Source organism: Bombina bombina, chromosome 5 (assembly GCF_027579735.1).
Source record: "Bombina bombina isolate aBomBom1 chromosome 5, aBomBom1.pri, whole genome shotgun sequence".
NCBI classification, from domain to species: domain Eukaryota; kingdom Metazoa; phylum Chordata; class Amphibia; order Anura; family Bombinatoridae; genus Bombina; species Bombina bombina.
In genome coordinates this window covers 852,170,660-852,196,013 of record NC_069503.1, presented here as the reverse complement: position 1 = coordinate 852,196,013, position 25,354 = coordinate 852,170,660, and the positions used below count along the sequence as shown (strand labels likewise).

The following is a 25,354-nucleotide window of genomic DNA, read 5'->3' as shown; positions in this document are numbered from 1 at the left end:
CTTCACACACACACACACACAGTCCTTTTCCCCTTGCAACTCACAGAAAAAAATATATAATATAATTTAAAAAAATTCTAATCACTTGTCAACCTCAGATGACACCACTTCCCTTTCAGCAGAAGCTAAACCTAACAAGAAAATGCACTGATTTGAAATGTTCTTTACAATCACACATTTTTCTAGGGAACAGCTTGCTCCTCATAGTTAGATTGCTAAATGAGACCTCATTTCTTTTTCTTGTTTTCTCTTAACCTCTTTTGTGATTGTCTAATAATTTTTGTGTTACAAAGATGCTGCAAATCCAGTTTTAGCTAGTTTTTGGACCGAATTACCTTTTTTATTTTGGTATAGGGATATATATATATTTATTTAAATTTTTTTTTTTTTAGTTTTTTTCCTTTGTATTTTCCGGTTTTGTTTGGTTGTAATGACGTGCTTGGTTTCAAAACAGAATGTTTTTTTGTGTTTTATTATTAATTTGTGTTTTATTTACTTTCAATTACTTTACAGGAAATTCACAGTATCCTCCTCAACAGGACACATATCAAGGTCCACCACAGCAGCAAGGCTACCCACAGCAGCAGCAGCAGCAACAACAGCAGCAGCAACAGTATAGTGGCCAGCAAGGTTATCCTGGCCAGCAGCAGGGTTATGGTAAGTGATAGCACAGAAAAATAGTTTTTTTTTTAAATAATATGATATATATGAATACACACAATACTGCTTGTTTTGTAATACAGCGTCCTCACTGTGGCACTCTGGTAGGATATTGTACGCTAGTAGGCATTTCCATTTTCTTCCTAATGGGAAATAAGAACCTGGCCACCAGGAGGAGGCAAAGACCCACCAGCCAAAAGGCATAAATACTCCTCCCACTTCCCCTATCCCCCAGTCATTTTTTGCCTTTCGTCCCAGGAGGTTGGCAGAGATGTGTCAGAAGTTTTCTTTAAAATTTATTTTATTTTTATTTTCATATGTCTCTTATGGAGGGTTCTACCATTCGACATGGGACAGGAGTTTTAGTAGTCCTTTCATTCTCTCGTGGGGTCCTGGGCGAAAGTGAGAGTCTGGAGATGCAGTGGGAGCTTCCCCTGCAACACCATTCCGGCTCGTATTCACAACTCCGTTTTCAGCCCTTGGCGTTGCTGAACTTTGCTTCGCTACATGCTGTCTTCTCTCAAGTCCATGACGGAGGCGATGCCACTATTCGTCACACTTGAAGGGCCGTGTTCCTGTTCCACGGTGTAGATTCTGGTAAGAACGTTTCATTTTATTCCGTTATCTGTAATGTGTTTATTATGACAGTCAAGTATGGGCATTGCTGAGGCACCTTTTGCTCCGATCTGAGAATCACAGGATAATTCCTCCTTAGAGTGGATAGTGAACAGGTAAGGGTTTATTTTATATCATGTTTCTTATTTGATTCAACCTGCTTGTGTATGTGCAAAAGGGCTCTGGGGCCGAGACACATGCCTATGTGGCACATATTGGCTTGTTCTTCGGTTGTGGTTTACCCGGCCTGGAACTATACCTTCGGGTTATGCCTGTTTTATTCAGACTTGCTTAACATTTTCTGTGGGCCTGGTTTTTGCTGCCCTTTAGGGACGTGTTTTTTGGAATTTCATGGGGCATCTGGTGGCTGGGTGCGTTTCTATTCTTTGGTGGGGCTTCTTCCGCATTCCTGACTGTGTGGCGACGAAGGAAAGAGTCTACTCCGCTGAGGTGGTGAGTGTCCCCAGCCATTGTTGTCGGGTGCCAGTCGTTTTTTTTCCCAATATCTATTTATTTTGTACAGCCTTAAGCCATGGAGGATTCCAATGCCGGGACTATTTTTATATCCGATTCCAAATCGTCCTCGGATGAGGATTGTAATTCTGAGAGGCCCTCGGATGTGGACCGTAATTTGGCCCTGTTATCGTAAGTCTGCCAATCTTGTCTTTCGTGCCTGGATAGTTTACCGGGTCCTTCTGGCTTTGGGGACCCTGGGCCTTCCGAGCTATCGGCCTCTGCTCCTCAGGAAGCACCTACCCACTCGCATACCCCTTTTACTTTGGAGGTCCCCGATGTTACTGATCCCTCCACGCAGGGTGGATTGTTTCCCCCGGACTTTGCGGGGCATTTACGCTTTAATATTTTAATGGCGCTCGTTCGATTGCAGGACCCGGAAGTTTCCTTGCTGTTATGTGCTTGTCTGCCTATTCTTGGCGTTCAGACCGTGAATGGCACTATAATATTCCCCCCCTGGGGTGTTTGTTCCCCCTTGCTGTTCATTTTGTTATAGGATTGTGCGGCTGCATGTCCTATTAAGACGAACATTTGATTTATTAGAGGATCATTTCCTTTATAGTCCATTTTGGTTCTCACAAGGTTCTTCTAGATAGACTGGCGGGGATGTGTCCCTCCCCGGTTGGTCTACTGTGAGCTTTCTTAGTCCTTTTTTTTTTTTTTTTTTCTTTTCTGGAGGTTACGGTTTCCATTTGGCAAGTCCTGCAAAAATATAGTTCCTTCTGGGCAGATGCCTGCGGGTGCCCTTGTTTTTCCTTTATCCAGTTCGGATTACTTTTCTTTCTGTTTTCCCTATGGGGATTCTGGGATTGCTTGATTCAAGTTCTACGGAAGTTGTTCCCAAATTTTTTCCAGAGTTTTGAGTGTTACTTGTAAGTGACGCATGTTGAGCATGGCTGGTACGGCGGGACCTACTGCTCGTTCAGCTAGTTTGATTAAAAAAAAAAACCAAAAAAAAAACCCCACTTTTTTTCTGGACTTTTGGGTCTGGGAGTCTGGAGCGCTTGGCCTGGTCCGTGTCAGTCTGTACCCAACGTCGGGACCAGTTGTGTCCCACCGTGTCCCTTTGCATCCCTGATCTGAGGGGTGTGGTCCTTACCGTGTAGAGCGGTTATGCCCTTTTGAGCTACTGTTGATGGTTCTCCTTGAGTCTTTGCCATCGTGTAATTTTAGGTTATTGTGTGGAGGTGGCAAATGTCCTCTACCTCCGCCCCTGGGAGCTTTTAGGCCTTGATGGAATTTTGGATGTCACTGGTGTCCGGGTCGTCTTTATCGCCCCTTCAGGGTTTGGGCCTGTGATGGGCTCGGTTCTTGAAGTCCTGTACCTCTGGGCTACTGGTTAAGGGTTTTTCCCTAATGGACTCGTGCTGCCGGTGTGGTTCACAGTATCTCTTGTGTCATCCTGGATTTGATCAAGGTTCCGTTTCTTCATTGAGTCTGCCGCTGGTCGGCTTGGGGCATCTTGCCTTGGGCGTTGACTTATGGAAGTCTGGTTTCCTCCTTTATGATTTCATTGTGTCTAGGGTTTGGAGCAATCTAGCTCTTTGTCCTATCTTTATGTTCCTGTTATGCCCCTAGGATTTGGGGTTGGGTCAGGATGGGTCCTATTGTCTCCCTTTTAGGGAGTCTAGGATATTTTCGGTTTGATACCTTGACGGAGGATGGGCTCTGGGCCTTCTTGTAAGGGGGTACCTTTTTCCCATTCCTCTTTCGCGTCTAGGACTAGTTCTAGCTTGGTTTGTCATCTTTTCCCCGTTGTTTCTGCCTTCTGCAGACTTGTTCACGGCGCATGGGGTGGACTTGTTGGTCGCCTTGTTGCTTGTGTTAAGGGGGCTCGAGCGGTCGCTCTCAGTCTTGGCCCTTTTGTTGGGTGCTGGGAGGTCTGTTTTCCTTTCGGTCCTAGGATTTGCTTTGGTCAATTAACACTTTGGGCGTTCTGTGCCTGTGCACACATTTGTTGATTGGTTGGGTGTCCTTGGGATACGTGCTCCCTGTCTTGCGGTTTTTCCTGAGGGTCTCTTGTCTCTCTTGGATCAGCTTTGCTGCCGAGTAAGCGGAAGCTTTACTGTGGGAAATAGCTGCAGTCATTTTTCTTTGTCTGCTGATAAGCTATTGAGCCCAGGTGGGTTAGCAGTTAGCTTGTCTGTTTAGCAGGTTGCAGTTCCTGAGTTTGTACTCTAGCTGTGATTGCTATTTTCTATCTGATTCCTGCGGGCTTGCCCTTAGGGGTTGTGTGCTCAGGTTTCAGGTTTTTTTTTCCCGGGGTCTGGTTGCTTTTCTCAAGCATGCCGGGTGGTCCTTCCCTTGTTTTTTTGTAAGGGATGGTTTCTATTGGTCAACTGATTTGACCTACGGTTAGTTTTACTACCCAGTTTGTGGAGGGTGTCTGTGGTCTTCATGGCAACTGTTGATCCTTGAACGCTAGCACTTTGAGGTCCCTTGTGAGGTGTTTCTCCAACATTGGTGTGTCCGGTCCACGGCGTCATCCTTACTTGTGGGAATATCTCTTCCCCAACAGGAAATGACAAAGAGTCCCAGCAAAGCTGGCCATATAGTCCCTCCTAGGCTCCGCCCACCCCAGTCATTCTCTTTGCCGTTGCACAGGCAACATCTCCACGGAGATGGTTAAGAGTTTTTTGGTGTTTAAATGTAGTTTTTTATTCTTCTATCAAGTGTTTGTTATTTTAAAATAGTGCTGGTATGTACTATTTACTCTGAAACAGAAAAGGATGAAGATTTCTGTTTGTGAGAGGAAGATGATTTTAGCAGACAGTAACTAAAATCGATTGCTGTTTCCACATAGGACTGTTGAGATGAAGTAACTTCAGTTGGGGGAAACAGCAGACTTTTCTGCTTAAGGTATGACTAGCCATATTTCTAACAAGACCATGTAATGCTGGAAGGCTGTCATTTCCCCTCATGGGGACCGGTAAGCCATTTTCTTAGTCAAACAAACAGAATAAAGGGCTTAATATGGGCTATAAAACTGGTACACACTTTTATGGGCTAAATCGATTGCTTTATTTGGGCATTTTATTCATGTTTATGCTGATAATTCACATTTATAAACTTGGGGAACGTTTATTAAACGGCAGGCACTATGTTAGACACCTTTTCCAGTCAGGGGGCCTTCCTAGTTGTAGGCTGAGCCTCATTTTCGCGCCATTACTGCGCAGTTGTTTTTTGAGAGCAGGTCATGCAGATGCATGTGTGAGGATCTGAAAGTTGCTGGAAAAGTTTCTAGAAGGAGTCACTTGGTATCGTATTCCCCTCTGGGCTTGGTTAGGTCTCAGCAAAGGCTATAGCTGGGACTGTATAGGGGTTAAATTTGTAAACGGCTCCGGTTCTGTTATTTTAAGGGTTAAAGCTCTGAAATTTGGTGTGCAATACTCTTAATGCTTTGTGGTGAAATTTTGGTAATTTTTGAACAATTCCTTCATACTTTTTCACATATTCAGTAATAAAGTGTTTCTGTTTAAAATTTAAAGAGACAGTAATGGTTTTGTTTTAAAACGTTTTTTGTGCTTTGACAAGTTTAAGCCTGTTTAACATGTCTGTGCCTTCGGATAAGCTATGTTCTATATGTATGAAAGCCAATGTGTCTCCCCATTTAAATTTGTGTGATAATTGTGCCATAGCGTCCAAACAAAGTAAGGACAGTACTGTCACAGATAATGAAATTGCCCAAGATGATTCCTCAGATGAGGGGAGTAAACATACTACATCATCCCCTACTGTGTCTACACCAGTTTTGCCCACGCAGGAGGCCCCTAGTACATCTAGCGCGCCAATGCTTATTACCATGCAACAATTAACGGCTGTAATGGATAACTCCATAGCAAATATTTTATCCAAAATGCCTACATATCAGAGAAAGTGCGATTGCTCTGTTTTAAACACTGAAGAGCAGGAGGGCGCTGATGATAATTGTTCTGTCATACCCTCACACCAATCTGAAGTGGCCATGAGGGAGGTTTTGTCAGATGGGGAAATTTCAGATTCAGGAAAAATTTCTCAACAAGCTGAACCTGATGTGACATTTAAATTAGAACATCTTCGCGCACTGCTTAAGGAGGTGTTATCTACTCTGGATGATTGTGACAACTTGGTCATTCCAGAGAAATTATGCAAGATGGACAAGTTCCTAGAGGTTCCGGTGCACCCCAACGCTTTTCCTATACCCAAGCGGGTGGCGGACATAGTGAAAAAGGAGTGGGAAAAGCCCGGCATACCTTTTGTCCCCCCCCTATATTTAAGAAATTATTTCCTATGGTCGACCCCAGAAAGGACTTATGGCAGACAGTCCCTAAGGTCGAGGGGGCAGTTTCTACTCTAAACAAACGCACTACTATTCCTATCGAGGATAGTTGTGCTTTCAAAGATCCTATGGATAAAAAATTGGAGGGTTTGCTTAAAAAGATTTTTGTACAGCAAGGTTACCTTCTACAACCCATTTCGTGCATTGTTCCTGTCACTACAGCAGCGTGGTTCTGGTTCGAGGAACTAGAAAACTCGCTTAGTAGAGAGACTCCATATGAGGAGGTTATGGACAGAGTTCACGCACTTAAGTTGGCTAACTCTTTTATTTTAGATGCCGCTTTGCAATTAGCTAGATTAGCGGCGAAAAATTCAGGGTTTGCAATTGTGGCGCGCAGAGCGCTTTGGCTAAAGTCTTGGTCAGCGGATGTGTCATCCAAGACAAAATTGCTTAACATCCCTTTCAAAGGTAAAACTCTATTTGGACCAGAATTGAAAGATATTATTTCAGACATCACTGGGGGAAAGGGCCACGCCCTTCCACAAGATAGGCCTTTCAAGGCCAAGAATAAGTCTAATTTTCGTTCCTTTCGCAATTTCAGGAACGGACTGGCCTCTAATTCTGCATCCTCTAAGCAAGAGGGTAATGCCTCACAACCCAAACCAGCCTGGAAATCGATGCAAGGCTGGAACAAGGGTAAGCAGGCCAAGAAGCCTGCTGCTGCTAACAAAACAGCATGAAGGAGTAGCCCCCGATCCGGGACCGGATCTAGTAGGGGGCAGACTCTCTCTCTTTGCTCAGGCTTGGGCAAGAGATGTTCAGGATCCCTGGGCACTAGAAATAGTTTCTCAGGGTTATCTCCTGGAATTCAGGGAACTACCCCCAAGGGGAAGGTTCCACATGTCTCACTAATCCTCAAACCAAATAAAGAGACAGGCGTTCTTACATTGTGTAGAAGACCTGTTAAAGATGGGAGTGATTCACCCAGTTCCAATAAAGGAACAGGGAATGGGATTTTTTTCCAATCTGTTCGTAGTTCCCAAAAAAGAGGGAACTTTCAGACCAATTTTGGATTTGAAGATCCTAAACAAATTTCTCAGGGTACCATCGTTCAAGATGGAAACCATTCGAACGATTCTACCCACTATACAGGAAGGTCAATTTATGACTACCGTGGATCTAAAGGATGCGTACCTACATATTCCTATCCACAAAGAACATCATCAGTTCCTAAGGTTCGCCTTTCTGGACAAACATTACCAGTTTGTGGCCCTCCCATTCGGGTTAGCCACTGCTCCAAGGATTTTCACAAAGGTACTAGGTTCCCTTCTAGCGGTTCTAAGACCAAGGGGCATTGCAGTAGTACCTTACTTGGACGACATTCTAATACAAGCGTCGTCCCTGTCAAAAGCAAAGGCTCATACAGACATCGTTCTGGCCTTTCTCAGATCACACGGATGGAAGGTGAACATAGAAAAGAGTTCTCTGTCTCCGTCAACAAGAGTTCCCTTCTTGGGAACAATAATAGATTCCTTAGAAATGAGGATTTTTCTGACAGAGGTCAGAAAGTCAAAACTTCTAAGCACTTGTCATGTTCTTCATTCTGTTCCACGTCCTTCCATAGCGCAGTGCATGGAAGTAGTAGGGTTGATGGTTGCAGCAATGGACATAGTTCCTTTTGCACGAATTCATCTAAGACCATTACAACTGTGCATGCTCAAACAGTGGAATGGGGACTATACAGACTTGTCTCCAATGATTCAAGTAGATCAGAAGACCAGAGATTCACTCCGTTGGTGGCTGACCCTGGACCATCTGTCCCAGGGAATGAGCTTCCGCAGACCAGAGTGGGTCATTGTCACGACCGACGCCAGTCTAGTGGGCTGGGGCGCGGTCTGGGAATCCCTGAAAGCTCAGGGTCTATGGTCTCGGGAAGAGTCTCTTCTCCCGATAAACATTCTGGAACTGAGAGCGATATTCAATGCTCTCAGGGCTTGGCCTCAACTAGCAAAGGCCAGATTCATAAGGTTCCAATCAGACAACATGACGACCGTTGCGTATATCAATCATCAGGGGGGAACAAGGAGTTCCCTGGCGATGAAAGAAGTGACCAAAATAATTCAATGGGCGGAGGATCACTCCTGCCACCTGTCTGTGATCCACATCCCAGGTGTGGAAAACTGGGAGGCGGATTTTCGGAGTCGTCAGACATTCCATCCGGGGGAGTGGGAACTCCACCCGGAGATCTTTGCCCAAATAACTCAATTATGGGGCATTCCAGACATGGATCTGATGGCGTCTCATCAGAACTTCAAGGTTCCTTGCTACGGGTCCAGATCCAGGGATCCCAAGGCGACTCTAGTAGATGCACTAGTAGCACCTTGGACCTTCAACCTAGCTTATGTATTTCCACTGTTTCCTCTCATTCCCAGGCTGGTAGCCAGGATCAATCAGGAGAGGGCCTCGGTGATCTTGATAGCTCCTGCGTGGCCACGCAGGACTTGGTATGCAGACCTGGTGAATATGTCATCGGTTCCACCATGGAAGCTACCTTTGAGACAGGATCTTCTTGTTCAGGGTCCATTCGAACATCCAAATCTGGTCTCCCTCCAGCTGACGGCTTGGAGATTGAACGCTTGATTCTATCGAAGCGTGGGTTTTCAGATTCTGTGATAGATACTCTTTTTCAGGCCAGAAAACCGGTAACTAGAAAGATTTACCATAAAATATGGAAAATATATATCTGTTGGTGTGAATCCAAAGGATTCCCATGGAATAAGATAAAAATTCCTAAGATTCTCTCCTTTCTACAAGAAGGTTTGGAGAAAGGATTATCTGCTAGTTCTCTAAAGGGACAGATCTCTGCTTTATCTGTCTTACTACACAAAAGACTGGCAGCTTTGCCAGACGTTCAAGCATTTGTTCAGGCTCTGGTTAGGATCAAGCCTGTTTACAGACCTTTGACTCCTCCCTGGAGTCTAAATCTAGTTCTTTCAGTTCTTCAATTGGTTCCGTTTGAACCTTTACATTCCATAGATATTAAGTTACTATCTTGGAAAGTTTTGTTTTTGGTTGCAATTTCTTCTGCTAGAAGAGTTTCAGAGTTATCTGCTCTCCAGTGTTCTCCGCCCTATCCAGTGTTCTCCGCCCTATCTGGTGTTCCATGCAGATAAGGTGGTTTTGCGTACTAAGCCTGGTTTTCTTCCAAAGGTTGTTTCTAACAAAAATATTAACCAGGAGATAGTTGTACCTTCTTTATGTCCGAATCCAGTTTCAAAGAAGGAACGTTTGTTACACAATTTGGACGTAGTCCGTGCTCTAAAATTCTATTTAGAGGCTACAAAAGATTTCAGACAAACATCTTCTTTGTTTGTTGTTTATTCTGGTAAAAGGAGAGGTCAAAAAGCGACTTCTACCTCTCTTTCCTTTTGGCTTAAAAGCATCATCCGATTGGCTTATGAGACTGCCGGACGGCAGCCTCCTGAAAGAATCACAGCTCACTCCACTAGGGCTGTGGCTTCCACATGGGCCTTCAAGAACGAGGCTTTTGTTGACCAGATATGTAAGGCAGCGACTTGGTCTTCACTGCACACCTTTGCCAAATTTTACAAATTTGATACTTTTGCTTCTTCGGAGGCTATTTTTGGGAGAAAGGGTTTTGCAAGCCGTGGTGCCTTCCGTTTAGGTAACCTGATTTGCTCCCTCCCTTCATCCGTGTCCTAAAGCTTTGGTATTGGTTCCCACAAGTAAGGATGACGCCGTGGACCGGACACACCAATGTTGGAGAAAACAGAATTTATGCTTACCTGATTACTTTCTCCAACGGTGTGTCCGGTCCACGGCCCGCCCTGGTTTTTTAATCAGGTCTGATGAATTATTTTCTCTAACTACAGTCACCACGGTACCATATGGTTTCTCCTATATATTTCCTCCTGTCCAACGGTCGAATGACTGGGGTGGGCGGAGCCTAGGAGGGACTATATGGCCAGCTTTGCTGGGACTCTCTGCCATTTCCTGTTGGGGAAGAGATATTCCCACAAGTAAGGATGACGCCGTGGACCGGACACACCGTTGGAGAAAGTAATTTATCAGGTAAGCATAAATTCTGTTTTTTTTTTTGGAACCCTCGGGGGAAGTTGTATCCTGGGGATCTCCTTGCTCAGAAAGTTTGACTCGGGAAGGATGTTCCGCTGTTCTGCAGTCTATAATAGTGTAGTGTTGGTCTGCGCTGTTTCATCTGCGCAGGAGCAGGATGTTTCATATCTGTTTTCGGATGGGCTTATTTTTGCGCCACTAGTTTTTATCATCCTTTTTTTCTCTTGTAAGGTGTATCCAGTCCACGGGTTCATCCATTACTTGTGGGATATTCTCCTTCCCAACAGGAAGTTGCAAAGAGGACACCCACAGCAGAGCTGTCTATATAGCTCCTCCCCTAACCCCCACCCCAGTCATTCTCTTTGCAAGCTCTCAACAAGTGGAAGTATAAAGAGATATGTGGTGATTTAGTGTAGTTTTCTCTTGTTAAGTGTGTTCAGTCCACGGGTCATCCATTACTTATGGGATATATTCTCCTTCCCAACAGGAAGTTGCAAGAGGATCACCCAAGCAGAGCTGCTATATAGCTCCTCCCCTCACATGTCATATCCAGTCATTCTCTTGCAACCCTCAACAAAGAAGGAGGTCGCGAGAGGAGCTGGAGTTTTTACTTAACTATTCTTCAATCAAAAGTTTGTTATTTTAAATGGCACCGGAGTGTGCTGTTTTTCTATCTCAGGCAGTATTTGGAAGAAGAAACTGCCTGCGTTTTTTATCTATGATCTTAGCAGACGTAACTAAGATCCACTGGCTGTTCTCGACATTCTGAGGAGTGGGGTAACTTCAGAAACTGGGAATAGCATGCGGGGTCCTCCGCAAATGAGGTATGTGCAGTACTTTATTTTCTGGGAATGGAATTGACTAAGAAAATACTGCTGTTACCGTATGATGTAAGTACAGCCTTAAATGCAGTAGTGGCAACTGGTATCAGGTTGATAAATGTATGCGCAGTCGATATATTCTAGGGACTAGAATTTGACTGAGAAAATACTGTTAACACTGAAATAATACTTAAGCCTTCTCTGCAGTGGTAGCGACTGGTAGCAGGCTTAGTGATAGCTTTGCATGAGATTGAAAATGTTGTTTTTTAATAAAACGTTTACTGGCATGTTATTCGTTTTTTGTGAGGTACTTTGGTGATAAATCGCTTTGGGCATGATTTTTTCCACATGGCTAACATATTTTTCTGCATGGAAACCGTTATATCAGGGCTCCCACTGTTGTGATTGGAGTGGGAGGGCCCTTGTTTTAGCGCCTTGTTGCGCAGTTAAAATTATTGCACAGTCTTTCTGCTTCTTCCTCCTTGATCCAGGACGTCTCTAGAGAGCTCAGGGGTCTGCAAATTTCATTTGTGAGGGATGTAATCAGTCACAGCAGATCTGTGACAGTGTGCTGACTGTGATTAAAAGCATTAAATCTTAATTGATATCTGTTTTATCCGTTTTGGGTATCGAGGGGTTAATCATCCTTTTGCTAATGGGTGCAATCCTCTGCTAATAGTACACTTCTTGTTAAGAATTGTTTAATTATATCTGTATTTTTGAAGCGCTGTAGTGTTTTTTATATTGCTTGTAAAACTTATTGAAGGTGATTTCCAAGCTTGTTAGTTTCATTGCTAAGTCTGTTTTAAACATGTCTGATTCAGAGGAAACTGTTTGTTCATCATGTTCAAAAGCCAATGTGGAGCCCAATTGAACGATGTGTACCAATTGTATTGATATTGCTTTGAATAAAAGTCAATCTGTACCGATAAAGAAGCTATCACCAGACAACGAGGGGGAAGTTATGGCGCCTAACTCTCCTCACGTGTCAGTACCTGCGTCTCCCGCTCGGGAGATGCGTAGTATTGAGACACCTAGTACATCTAGGCCCTTACAAATCACTTTACATGATATGGCTAATGTTATGAAAGAAGTATTATATAATATGCCCGAATTAAGGGGCAAACGCGATAGCTCTGGGTTAAGGACAGAGCGCGCTGATGACACGAGAGCCATGTCTGATACTGCGTCACAACTTGCAGAACATGAGGACGGTGAGCTTCATTCTGTCGGTGACGGTTCTGATCCGGGGAGACCGGATTCAGAAATTTCAAATTTTAAATTTAACCTTGAGAACCTCCGTGTGTTACTAGGGGAGGTATTAGCGGCTCTGAATGATTGCGACACGGTGGCAATTCCAGAGAAATTGTGTAGGTTGGATAGATACTATGCGGTACCGGTGTGTACTGACGTTTTTCCTATACCAAAAAGACTTACAGAAATTATCAGTAAGGAGTTGGATAGACCCGGTGTGCCTTTTTCCCCTCCCCCGATATTTAGAAAAATGTTCCCTATAGACGCCACCACACGAGACTTATGGCAGACGGTCCCTAAGGTGGAGGGAGCAGTTTCTACGTTAGCCAAGCGTACCACTATCCCGGTGGAGGATAGCTGTGCTTTCTCAGATCCAATGGATAAAAAATTAGAGGGTTATCTTAAGAAAATGTTTGTTCAATAGGGTTTTATATTGCAGCCTCTTGCATGCATTGCGCCTGTCACGGCTGCAGCGGCATTCTGGTTTGAGTCTCTGGAGAGAGAATCGTTCATTTGTTTTCAGACAGACAATGTCACAACTGTGGCATACATCAATCATCAAGGAGGGACTCGCAGTCCTCTGGCTATGAAAGAAGTATCTCGAATTCTGGTTTGGGCGGAATCCAGCTCCTGTCTAATCTCTGCGGTTCATATCCCAGGTATAGACAATTGGGAAGCGGATTATCTCAGTCGCCAAACGTTGCATCCGGGCGAATGGTCTCTTCACCCAGAGGTATTTCTTCAGATTGTTCAAATGTGGGGACTTCCAGAAATAGATCTGATGGCCTCTCATCTAAACAAGAAACTTCCCAGGTATCTGTCCAGATCCAGGGATCCTCAAGCGGAAGCAGTGGATGCATTGTCACTTCCTTGGAAGTATCATCCTGCCTATATCTTTCCGCCTCTAGTTCTTCTTCCAAGAGTAATCTCCAAGATTCTGAAGGAATGCTCGTTTGTTCTGTTGGTAGCTCCGGCATGGCCTCACAGGTTTTGGTATGCGGATCTTGTCCGGATGGCCTCTTGCTACGACCAGACCTTCTGTCGCAAGGTCCTTTTTTCCATCAGGATCTCAAATCCTTAAATTTAAAGGTATGGAGATTGAACGCTTGATTCTTAGTCAAAGAGGTTTCTCTGACTCTGTGATTAATACTATGTTATAGGCTCGTAAATCTGTATCCAGAGAGATATATTATAGAGTCTGGAAGACTTATATTTCTTGGTGTCTTTCTCATCATTTTTCTTGGCATTCTTTTAGAATTCCAAGAATTTTACAGTTTCTTCAGGATGGTTTAGATAAAGGTTTGTCCGCAAGTTCCTTGAAAGGACAAATCTCTGCTCTTTCTGTTCTTTTTCACAGAAAGATTGCTAATCTTCCTGATATTCATTGTTTTGTACAAGCTTTGGTTCGTATAAAACCTGTCATTAAGTCAATTTCTCCTCCTTGGAGTTTGAATTTGGTTCTAGGGGCTCTTCAAGCTCCTCCGTTTGAACCTATGCATTCATTGGACATTAAATTACTTTCTTGGAAAGTTTTGTTCCTTTTGGCAATCTCTTCTGCCAGAAGAGTTTCTGAATTATCTGCTCTTTCTTGTGAGTCTCCTTTTCTGATTTTTCTTCAGGATAAGGCAGTGTTGCGAACTTCTTTTGAATTTTTACCTAAAGTTGTGAATTCCAACAACATTAGTAGAGAAATTGTGGTTCCTTCATTATGTCCTAATCCTAAGAATTCTAAGGAGAAATCGTTACATTCTTTGGATGTTGTTAGAGCTTTGAAATATTATGTTGAAGCTTCTAAGTCTTTCCGAAAGACTTCTAGTTTATTTGTTATCTTTTCCGGTTCTAGAAAAGGCCAGAAAGCTTCTGCCATTTCTTTGGCATCTTGGTTGAAATCTTTAATTCATCTTGCCTATGTTGAGTCGGGTAAAACTCCGCCTCAAAGGATTACAGCTCATTCTACTAGGTCAGTTTCTACTTCCTGGGCGTTTAGGAATGAAGCTTCGATTGATCAGATTCGCAAAGCAGCAACTTGGTCCTCTTTGCATACTTTTACTAAATTCTACCATTTTGATGTATTTTCTTCTTCTGAAGCAGTTTTTGGTAGAAAAGTACTTCAGGCAGCGGTTTCAGTTTGAATCTTCTGCTTATGTTTTTCATTAAACTTTTATTTTGGGTGTGGATTATTTTCAGCAGGAATTGGCTGTCTTTATTTTATCCCTCCCTCTCTAGTGACTCTTGCGTGGAAAGATCCACATCTTGGGTAATCATTATCCCATACGTCACTAGCTCATGGACTCTTGCTAATTACATGAAAGAAAACATAATTTATGTAAGAACTTACCTGATAAATTCATTTCTTTCATATTAGCAAGAGTCCATGAGGCCCACCCTTTTTTGTGGTGGTTATGATTTTTGTATAAAGCACAATTATTCCAATTCCTTATTTTATATGCTTTCGCACTTTTTTATCACCCCACTTCTTGGCTATTCGTTAAACTGAATTGTGGGTGTGGTGAGGGGTGTATTTATAGGCATTTTGAGGTTTGGGAAACTTTGCCCCTCCTGGTAGGAATGTATATCCCATACGTCACTAGCTCATGGACTCTTGCTAATATGAAAGAAATGAATTTATCAGGTAAGTTCTTACATAAATTATGTTTTCTCAGAGGTATTCCTAGAAGCATTAGGACATAAGCAGAGAAGTCGAAACAAAAGAAAAATTTAAAGAACCAAGTCAGGAGCCTGTAAAGCATTAAAATGAACATAACTTTCTGTAAAAACCATACTCTTTCCCCCTTCTATTAGCAATTCAAAGAAGAAGAAAGATTATCGATCACGAAAACCCAAAGCATACAGAATACAAATATAAGGAGAAAGGGGGGGAAGAGAACATTAATTTTTGGGGGTTATCTGAGTGAGAAGGACTGGCTTCATATCCTCGTCATAACAAGTCTTTTTTTGAAGACTATTATTAAAAGGATATAGCTGAATATGTTTGTTTCCCTTTTCTCATGGTTTATTGAATGTAAATGTTACAACAAGTACTGCTGATAGATATATTGTTACATCATATATCAGTCTAAGAATTCTTTTAGTACCTATCTACTGAATTATACTGCTTATAACGGCTCAGGGTAAAGAGAATATTAAGTCTTGCGGGTAAGAAGAACTGGTTTTACACCCCCGTCAGGAACATAGCTGAATACGTTTTTTGTGTTTTTTCCCCATGGTTTACTGAATTCAAATATTATAAGTATTGTTGATTGATACATTGTTATGTTATATATCAATTCTAGAATTGTTCTAGTATCTATCCTTTGAATTATATTTCCTATAACGTCTCAGGGCAAGATAAAATTAACAGGCCCTATACAGGCTGAGAAAACACATAGCACATCATAAAAGCAGGAAGTCTTAAGCCTCAAGGTCACAAGAAAAACACCTTGCTCAAATTTTCTCTCCACTTTGAGTAAAAGCTGCCATAGCTTGACATCACACCCTTGAATCAATTCACGGTCCTTTTCTTTGGGGTCTTTTCCCCATCGTATTATTCACAACACACATTTATCACTTTACTTTTTTTTTTTTCCCTCCTTCTCTCTTCTCCTTATAAAGAGGAGGGGGAGAGAAGGAGGAAAGAACATACACTCCCTCAAATCACTTGCCCAGTCACAAGTTTTTCTGCACTCTTATATCCTATTACCCTCACTTAAGCACTTGGACCTCTCCCTTAACAATTTTCTTTTTTTTTCTTTTTGTCCTTTTATTCTCACAACTAGCACATGGACAAATTTCTAAACACTTCCCTTAAATCGTCCCCTTCAAGCATGGCAGGCAAACATAGAGACAAAAAGTCCAAAGGAGTTGTAGAAATTGCAGCTGAGGTACACTCTGCAACAAACTTAAACCCAATGAATGAGGTCTTAAGCATGCAAAATTTGGTTCTCAATATATCAGAAGCCCTGACACCCAAATTTGACACCCTAAGAACAGAAATAAAACAAGACATAGCCATGTTATCTCAGGAAATTAGACAGTTTTCAAGCAGACTGCAAGAGGCAGAGCAAAGGGTCTCAGATTTAGAGGACCTCTCAGTAGCCCATGATTCTAGAATAAAGGAAACAGAAGCTAAACTTCAAAAATTGCAGTCTAGATTAGAAGACTCTGAAAATAGGTCCCGGAGAAATAACATTAGGATAGTAGGAATACCTGAAGGAAAGAAATTTGAAAATCTATCTTTATTCATAACAGAAACCCTAGCCCAAACCCTTGGAATCACAGATACACAGATAATAATTGAAAGGGCCCACAGAATTGGCCCACCTCAGGCTGACAATAAACCTAATATTAGACCAAGGCCAGTGATAGCACGCTTCCTGAATTACCTAGACAAAACCAATATGATGCAACAGTACAGAAAGAAACAACCTATTAGTATAGAGGGAGCTAAAATATACATGTTTCAGGATTTTTCGGCTGAAACTTCCTTAAAAAGGAGAGAACTTGCACCCATATGTACAAAATTAATCCACAAGGGATACAGGGCAACACTAATTTACCCATCTAAACTTAGTCACTACTACTGACAACACACATATTTTCGATAACGCAAAAGACGCAGAGAGTTTTCTAACCGATTTAGAATCAGCAGGATGAGCTTTCCCCTTTGTATGGGATTTTTGAGTAAAAGAATTGTAAAGATTCACGCCATTATCTATTGTAAAGGCACGGTATGATCTTTTATTTGAGATTCTAGATTCCCCCTTTTTCTTTCCTTTTTTTTCCCCCTTCTACTCCTTTCCTCCTCTGCCTCCCCCCCCCCCCTCTCCCCCTCTTGACTATCTTCTAGTCAGTCAAAGCTAGATGACAAAATCTCTAGATAAGTTTAAGGTAATATCATGGAACATCGGAGGAATAACAACCCCCATAAAAAGGAAAGCCATTGTTTCTCACATGTGCAAGATGCAAGCTGACATAATGTTTCTACAGGAAACACACTTGAGCATGGAAGAAACAATGAAACTAAAGGGCTCCTGGATTAAGGAGGTGGAAGCCTCACCCAGTATCAGAAGGAAGAGGGGAGTGGCAATATTGATGGGCAAAAGGTTAGATGCGGAACTACTATAGACAAGGAGAGATCCAGAGGGGAGATTTTTAATGGTGAAAATCCGAATTTCTAAACAAATTTATACTTTACTTAATGTATATGCACCCAATGAGCTGGATTACGATTTCTGGAATCTAATTCAATCTATGGTCTTGCTTCACTCAGAAGGCTATCTGATTCTAGGAGGGGACTTTAATATGGCCCCACAGTCTCCGCTGGACAGACTGAGGTATAATAGTACGCAACTTAAATGTAAAAAGGACAAACTAGAAACAAAAATATTCAAGAACATATGTCAGAATCTATCTGTCAGGGATATTTGGCGGGTACAGAATCCCGATTTGTGGGAATATACTTGCCTATCTAGGGCGCACAAACGCTCTCTAGAATAGACTTATTCTTATTAGATGAGAAACTTTGTTCAAGAAAAATAAACGTAGGAATCACCCCCATAGTCATTTCAGATCACTCTCCTATTTTTCTCTAGATCCAATTAAACTGCCCAAGGAAAGCTTTTTTGAGATTTAGGTTTCCATATCACTTGGTAAATGATCTAAAATTTAAAAAACACTTAAATGACTAATTTAAAGAATATATTCAATTTAATATGGAATATATTGATAGACCGGAAATCTTTTGGGGGGATGCAAAGGCAGTTATCAGAGGGGAAATAACAGCATATGCTGCCAAGTTAACTAAGATTTTAAGAAATAGAGAGAAAGAAGCTTTCAATTTCGTGGTAAATTCATTCAACCGTTTTCTCCTAAAAAAGTCATCTTTTAACTGGGCCAAGTATATTAAAGCTGAAAAAGAAAGACGCCCTAATACTCCTCATGGAAACCCAAAAAGATCTCAGATTTCGGGCAAAAATGTATCGCTTTGGAAACATATCAGGCAAATTAGCCAATTTAGTCAAGGGAGATAAAAAGTCCTCACTGATTGACAGATTGCAACAAGAAGGGTTGACGCACACAAATCCAGAAGACATCTCAGAGATTTTTACAAATTACTATAAAGACATCTACTCCTTAAGAACCACAGATATTGAGCAGTCCCGGGAATTCTAGAGCAAATTAAATTGCCCCATAGTCCCAGAGGAATTAATCACCAATTTGAATAAACCAATCTCGGAGGAGGAAGTTAATAAAACGATTTCTGGAATGTCGCCTAACAAAGCTGCAGGCCCAGATGGGCTGCCTAACGAGGTCTATAAGATCTTAGCCCCAGAGGTAGTTCCTTATCTATGTAACCTATACAATGACTTCTACGTCAATGGTAAAACTGCCCCAGCAAGTTTCTCAGCTTCCTACACAACATTAATCCTGAAAGCGGGCAAAGACCCAACCCAAAGATAGTCTTATCGTCCCATAGCTCTTCTGAACTCAGAATATAAAATCTTGGCTTCACTACTAGCAGGAAGACTCCAAAGCAGCTTAGTACACATTATACATAGAGATCAAGCAGGTTTTCTGAAGAATCTTAATTCTGCCTCAAAAATTAGAGAAGTGCTTTCAATTTCTGAATTTTTTTCTCACAAGTTAGACAACGAGGAGGAAACGACGGGCGCCTCTGATCTTGCCATAGTGGCAATCGATGCGGAAAAGGCTTTCGACTCAGTCTATTTCACTCACATTTTCACATTGCTAGATAAATTTGGATTTTCAGGTAAGTTTCGGAACTTTATAGAAAATCTTTATAAAACACCCCGTACAAATCTAATAGTTAATAATCTTACATCAACAGTAATTGAAATTCAGAGGGGCACGAGGCAGGGATGCCCACTATCCCCTCTTTTATTCAATATAGCCATAGAACCGCTGGCAATCATGATCAGACAGTCCCTGCAAGGAGTTAGAATATCCAAACATGAAATAAAAATTGCGCTATACGCCGATGATATTCTTCTTTACATTGCGAACACAAAGATTAACATTCCCAAACTTATGCACATAATAGATAGCTTTGGAACCTTTTCTGGATATAAAATAAATGCATGTAAGTCAGAAATCTTTTGGCTTAGAAGAAAGACTGACTCAGTAAGCAATTGTCCGTTCAAGGAAGTAACAAAGTCATTTAAATACCTAGGTATTATTATTCCAGTCAATCCATCAGACCTTTATAGACTCAATATAACATCAATATTGTCAACTATTTATGAGAAACTGAAAACCTGGTTAAAATTACCAATCTCTCTCTCTGGGAGAATTGCACTATATAAGATGGTCCTCCTCCCAAAACTCTTATGTGTTACAGAACACCCCTTTATTTATGTACGAAAAAGATATTCGGCTACTCAACTCGGCAGTTAGAAACTTCATATCGCAAGGGAAGAGACCCAGGATATCAATTTCCAAACTCTCAGTAGGGAAAGAATTCATAGGATTAGCTCTGCCGGATATAAGACTTTATAAGTTAGCATTCCTTGCGCGCACGGTAACAGATTGGGTCTGTTCTAGAAACTATGTAACTAATAACTTATTGGATGAAAACACCTGTTTTCCTTTTCATCCAACAGGACTGATTCATTGCGAACCAAAAGCACTAAACACTGAAATCAAGAAACTCAAAACTATTTTCAACCCCATTAAAGCTTGGTGGAAGATCGCCAACCTCCTAAAAGTTAATTGTAAAGCTTCAGAGTATCTTCCAATCAGAGGGAACCCTGAGTTTTATCCGGGCTTAAACTCGGTAATCTTTGACAAATGGTCTGACCTAGATCTGAAGAGAGTGCAGCAACTTATCAACTTAGACACAAAATGTATAAAATCGTTTGAGGAACTAAGAAGTGAATTTAAGCTAGCCAATAATCAATTTTTTGCATATCTACAATTAAGACACTATATTGCAGAACTGGTCAGAACGTTGGGCTGGGGCTGGGGTATGGGCAAAATGGAAAACTGGTTGTCATTAACAAAGGGTGGTTATACTTCAATTACCTACTGCTATATCTCTTTGACTGGTATCAAGGGAACTCCTATCCTGGAGCAGATAGCCTCGGGGTGGAACAGTTTAATTATTCCCAATAGCATAGACTCACAGTTCATCCAAAAATCCATTATTAAAGTTTATCATGCCACACTCTCTGCAACTTGGAGAGAGGCACATGTTAAAATGCTACATAAAGCATATTTCACCCCAGAAAAGGGTCATAAATTACACAACCTGAATTTTAACAAATGTCCAAAGTGTGCTTTTCCGGCAGCAGATTTAAAGCATATGATCTGGAGTTGCCCGAAAATCAGGCAATTATGGCAGAAAATCCAATATTGGCTCAATAACATACTGGGGATGTCCCCTCTGGATCTTACACTTGCGCAAGTTGTGTTTTGTATTAGACAAGGGGAAGGACAACACCCTCAGGAAAAATTGGTAATCCTCACAATTCTAGCAGTTAGATATTTAATTTTTAAAGGCTGGAAAAATCACAGAGTTCCAGTGTTGCTAGAAGTAAAAAATTGCCTTAAAAAGCAATGTATTTTAGAGCAAAGAGATATCAGTATGAATAATGAGGAGGACATAAAAAATTCTTTAAGAAATGGTCAGTTTTTATTAAAAGCTATCCAGAAAACGAAATAGAGAATCTGATTTTCCCATTCAGGAACTCTGAATTGGTTCAGTTGGAACTGTGGTAGGTGGGGGATGGAGGAGAGGGAGGAATTCCCTTCGGGGGTCTTCTTTCCCTACTTTTTTTTTTTTTATACACCCTTTTTTTCTTTCTTAGATTTCTTTTTTTTTTTTCTCTCCTTTTTCTTTCCTTATTATTTCAAGGTTAGGCCTTCCTACAGGTAGTAGGTAGGCTTGGATAGATAAAATAAATAATCAGCAATTTGATCTTTTGTTGGATTGTCTAAAAGGATGTTAACAAATCTTTGTTTTTTGTGAATACTAATCAAATTCCTTTGATGTAATATGGTTTGCTGAAATGATAAATAAAGATATAAAAAAAATAAAATGTCATGCTCTATCTGAATCACAAAATAAAAAATTTGGGTTCAGTGTCCCTTTAAGATGACTAAGGTGTAGACGGTCCCTTTAAAATAAAAAATAGAGATACTGCTGTATGTAAATTGTGCAGCGTTACTATTATTGATATGTATGAAGTGTTTTCTATTATTGACACATTTTATTATTATTATTTTTATAACTATCTGGTGTTTAATTTTCAAAAACTAATACTTTGTCACATACATTTTTACTTTTAACTAGGACCTTCACAGAGCGGTCCTGGACCTCAGTACGCAAACTACCCCCAGGGACAAGGACAGCAGTATGTGCCATACAGACCAACACAACCAGGACCTCCACAGCCACAACAACAGAGACCTTATGGATATGATCAGGTAAATAATTTTACCAACCAAATTTACATTTTAAAAAAAGTAAGCTGCCAAGCTTAAATATCATTTACGTTCCACCATATGTGCTAGTTGACTGCATTCTTGCACAGAGGCGTAACTCGAAACCACAGGGCCCAGGTGCAAGAATCTAAGAAGCCCCCCTCCCCCAAAAAAGTGAATTTGATTACGTCTGGAAAAGGAGGTACCCTGTGCCCACAGTCTGTGAGGTGGTCTGACCCCCTATTACTGTGTATATAGTGACACTGTTTAACCCACCAGTTCTGTATAAAGTGAGTTAGTGACAGTCTGTAATGTGCCAGTGAGATGGCTGCCCCCCGTACTGTATATTAGGGTTGCCACCCGTCCCTTAAAATACAGAACACTTAAAAGTTACACATGCGGCAGGGAGGAATATGAATAGTGCTAGCCAGAAACACAATACATGTTCGTCCCTGCACACCCTGCAGCATGTGTAACTCAAGTGTCCAGGAAAACATGGCTGAGGTGGCAACCCTAACTGTATATAGTGGTAATGTATAGTGACACTGTTTTACCCCATGACCCCAAATGCTGTAGTAACAAGGTCTGTAATTTGCTGGTTCCACATATACACACACACATACACACACACATACACACACACATACACACACACATACACACACATATACACACACACCAATGGGTAAAAGGGAAACACTAACCCCTATAGTCAGACTCTCTAGTAAAGCATCAAGTCACACTCGCATGATATCAGTGGTGGCAGTGGCAGGTCAACGTTTGTTATTGGAGAGGGGGAAACAACTTTTTTTTGAGAAGCTGGTTCCCACCCTCAGAGGCCCAGTTGCAGTTGCGAACCTCTGCACCCCCTGTAGTTTTATCCCTGTTCTTGCATTAGGGTAAGGGTGTGGATTGAAATGTAATATTATATTATGAAAAGCAATGTCATTTTATATGGATTTTTAAAATGCTTTGGTTATCAACTACTTACCTGAAACTCAGCTGACATTTTATATCAGCTAGGACCATTCCTATGGCCAGTATAATTAGGATAATCTTGTGATTAGTATTTGATAGCCGCATGTGTGGTTACACTAATATGCATGTGAATATTTCATGCATTTTTTTTTTTTTTTTAAATCAAACATTTTATTTTTATTTTCTAATTTTATATTTTATTTTATTCTTTGTTACAAACCTGGGGTAATTTATCATGTACGAATTTTTAGTCGAGTAAAGTATTTTACTGATCCCTAGTATGTTAAAATTCGCATCATTAATTAAATAATTTTATCTATCTACAAACATATATATACATGGGATGAACGGTTCCACTCAATCTTCCCATGACTAGTAAACTATGGTAATATTTTTTTCCACAAATGTTTGTTTATATTTTATTTTTACAGGCGCATGGTTCAAATTCTGTACATCTTTTAATCCAAACAACCGTGAGCTAAAGTGTGGCTGACTGTGTCTGTGTGGCTAATGACTTGCAGCAGAGTTGTATATGAGAACAAGAATGAGCTCAGTGAATGTTTGTTTGAGTCATAATTAAGAAAAAGTGTTGCAGGCATTCTTAACATAATTTATATTTGTATTTTTTTGTTCTTTTTGTATTTCTAAAGCAAAATAACATTGCATCACATTTCATCTAAATTGCACTTAACACACTAATTTTGCTGTAAATTTAATGACCACTCTCTTGTCTTTTGTTTTAAGAGTCAGTATGGGAACTACCAGCAGTGAAGACTGTGTTCCTGGTGCCAATACCTTTTAGCTGTTATGTTTCCTCTGAGCATTCAACATCATCTGGGAAAAGCCTGTCAATTCTTCTTCTTTTTATTTTGGAAAACAGATTCTGTTTACACCAACTTTGGAGTTTTGTAGTCCATAGTGGTTCATTATTAAAACCTGTAGTAATTCACTTACAAAAATGTTCACATAATGTACTGCAGATGGCAGTGTTGGATTTAAAATAGTCAGTGCTACTCATTGGAGTTAAACTCTGACAGCCTAAGAAATATTAGACTCTGTTTTAAGGTAATTGTCTCCCTTTTTGTGTAGCATAGTATTGGTATTCACATCTTAATCTACATAGGCAATCTCTATCTAAGAAAGAATGCATGAATGAATTTTCATGGTGGTTTAGTTTCCATAGGCAAAAATTGGAGAATTCAGGGGATATTTTGGATTTTTGTTTGTAACTTTCGTTTTTGATATATTTTTAAGATTAACTTTGAGTGAATGATTTGTCATTTAATCTAAATTGTCAAACCTATATATAAAAGCCAAAATGTCATGCCATTGAAAAACTGACCATGCAATGTTTTTGTACTTTCACAGACTTTAGTTATCAAGGAATTTAAAGAAAAATAACATATTTATCTTACATGTATACACATTAGCATGGGATTTTTTTGAACAGGGCTGCAGGTTATCTTTTGTTATATATCTTATTCTATTTAATGTAGAGCACAAGCTGCAATACAGGTTTCTCAGTTACTGTGTGACAATTATGCAATACAATTCAGTTATGAAAGATGGTTCTGATATAACTTAATTTTTTTTAAACCATGTTTAAAAAAGGAAAGCTTATGGATATAAAGAAAGATTGTATGTTTTATTGCAGAGCAATATTTTTTTTTCTTTTTATCTTAATAAAATACACACAACAAAATGAACTTTTTAGTATGGGCAGTGTTATTTGATTTGACAGTTCTGTGCCAAACCTACACCAGTGTACGTATTTTGCTATTTAAAACTGTACTTAAAAGAATAAATTATTTGTGACTTAAAAATTCTCATTTTCTGTTTGGCAATTTTTATAGTATGCTTTATTATAGATACAAAGCTCTGATTCCTCTTGATTTTTATTCACATACTTTTCCTGTTCCTTTGGATTAAGAGAGGATTGAACAGTTATCAGATATGTGAGCTCTCCCCTTCTGTACAGGGTATATATATCTCCAGATACTTTGCATTTGAGTTTTTCAAACAGGTGGTGAGAGTTCACGATCCATTAGTCCCTGAGAATGACTCTCTCCTACCACTAGGAGTAGGCAAAGATTCCCAAGAGCCATATAAAACCCCTTCAGCCTCACACATACCTCAGTCTTTACTTAGCCTCCACTGGAGGTGGTTTGAAAAATGAAGATGTGTAATTGATTCTAAAGAGAGAGGGGTTTTCAGTCTATATATTGAGGCTCGGTTTCCCCTAAGAGCACAGGGCTTGTCAGGGGGCTGTATATGGGGTATGATTTGTGATTCTTTTTCTTTCTAATGACACAGTGAATCCACGGATCATCTAATTACTATTGGGAATACCACTCCTGCCCAGCAGGAGGCGGCAAAGAGCACCACAGCAAAGCTGTTAAATATTACCTCCCTTTCCTCCAACCCCAGTCATTCTCTTTGCCTACATTAGAGCAAGGAAGTAGCAAAGTTAGGTGTTGGAAAGAAGATTCTTATTTCTCTTGTTAAGTGTATCCAGTCCACGGATAATCCATTACTTGTGGGATATTCTCCTTCCCAACAGGAAGTTGCAAGAGGATCACCCACAGCAGAGCTGCTATATAGCTCCTCCCCCAGCTGTCATATCCAGTCATTCTCTTGCAAGCCTCAACCAAGATGGAGGTCGTAAGAGGAGTGTGGTGTTTTATACTTAGTTTATTCTTCAATCAAAAGTTTGTTATTT

At 40.7% G+C, this 25,354-nt stretch overlaps 1 protein-coding gene across 1 annotated transcript in view; it reads left to right on the top strand.

Moving 5' to 3' along the window:
* The window catches only part of SS18 (SS18 subunit of BAF chromatin remodeling complex), a gene marked incomplete in the record, with an annotated part of 210,531 nt that extends 186,073 nt beyond the window's left edge, over positions 1–24,458 (top strand). The window contains 3 exon segments of the mRNA XM_053714991.1: positions 514–657; positions 21,527–21,660; positions 23,380–24,458. Of these exon segments, the coding sequence (XP_053570966.1) occupies positions 514–657; positions 21,527–21,660; positions 23,380–23,406 (305 nt within the window).
* Between the last annotated feature and the right edge of the window lie 896 nt (positions 24,459–25,354).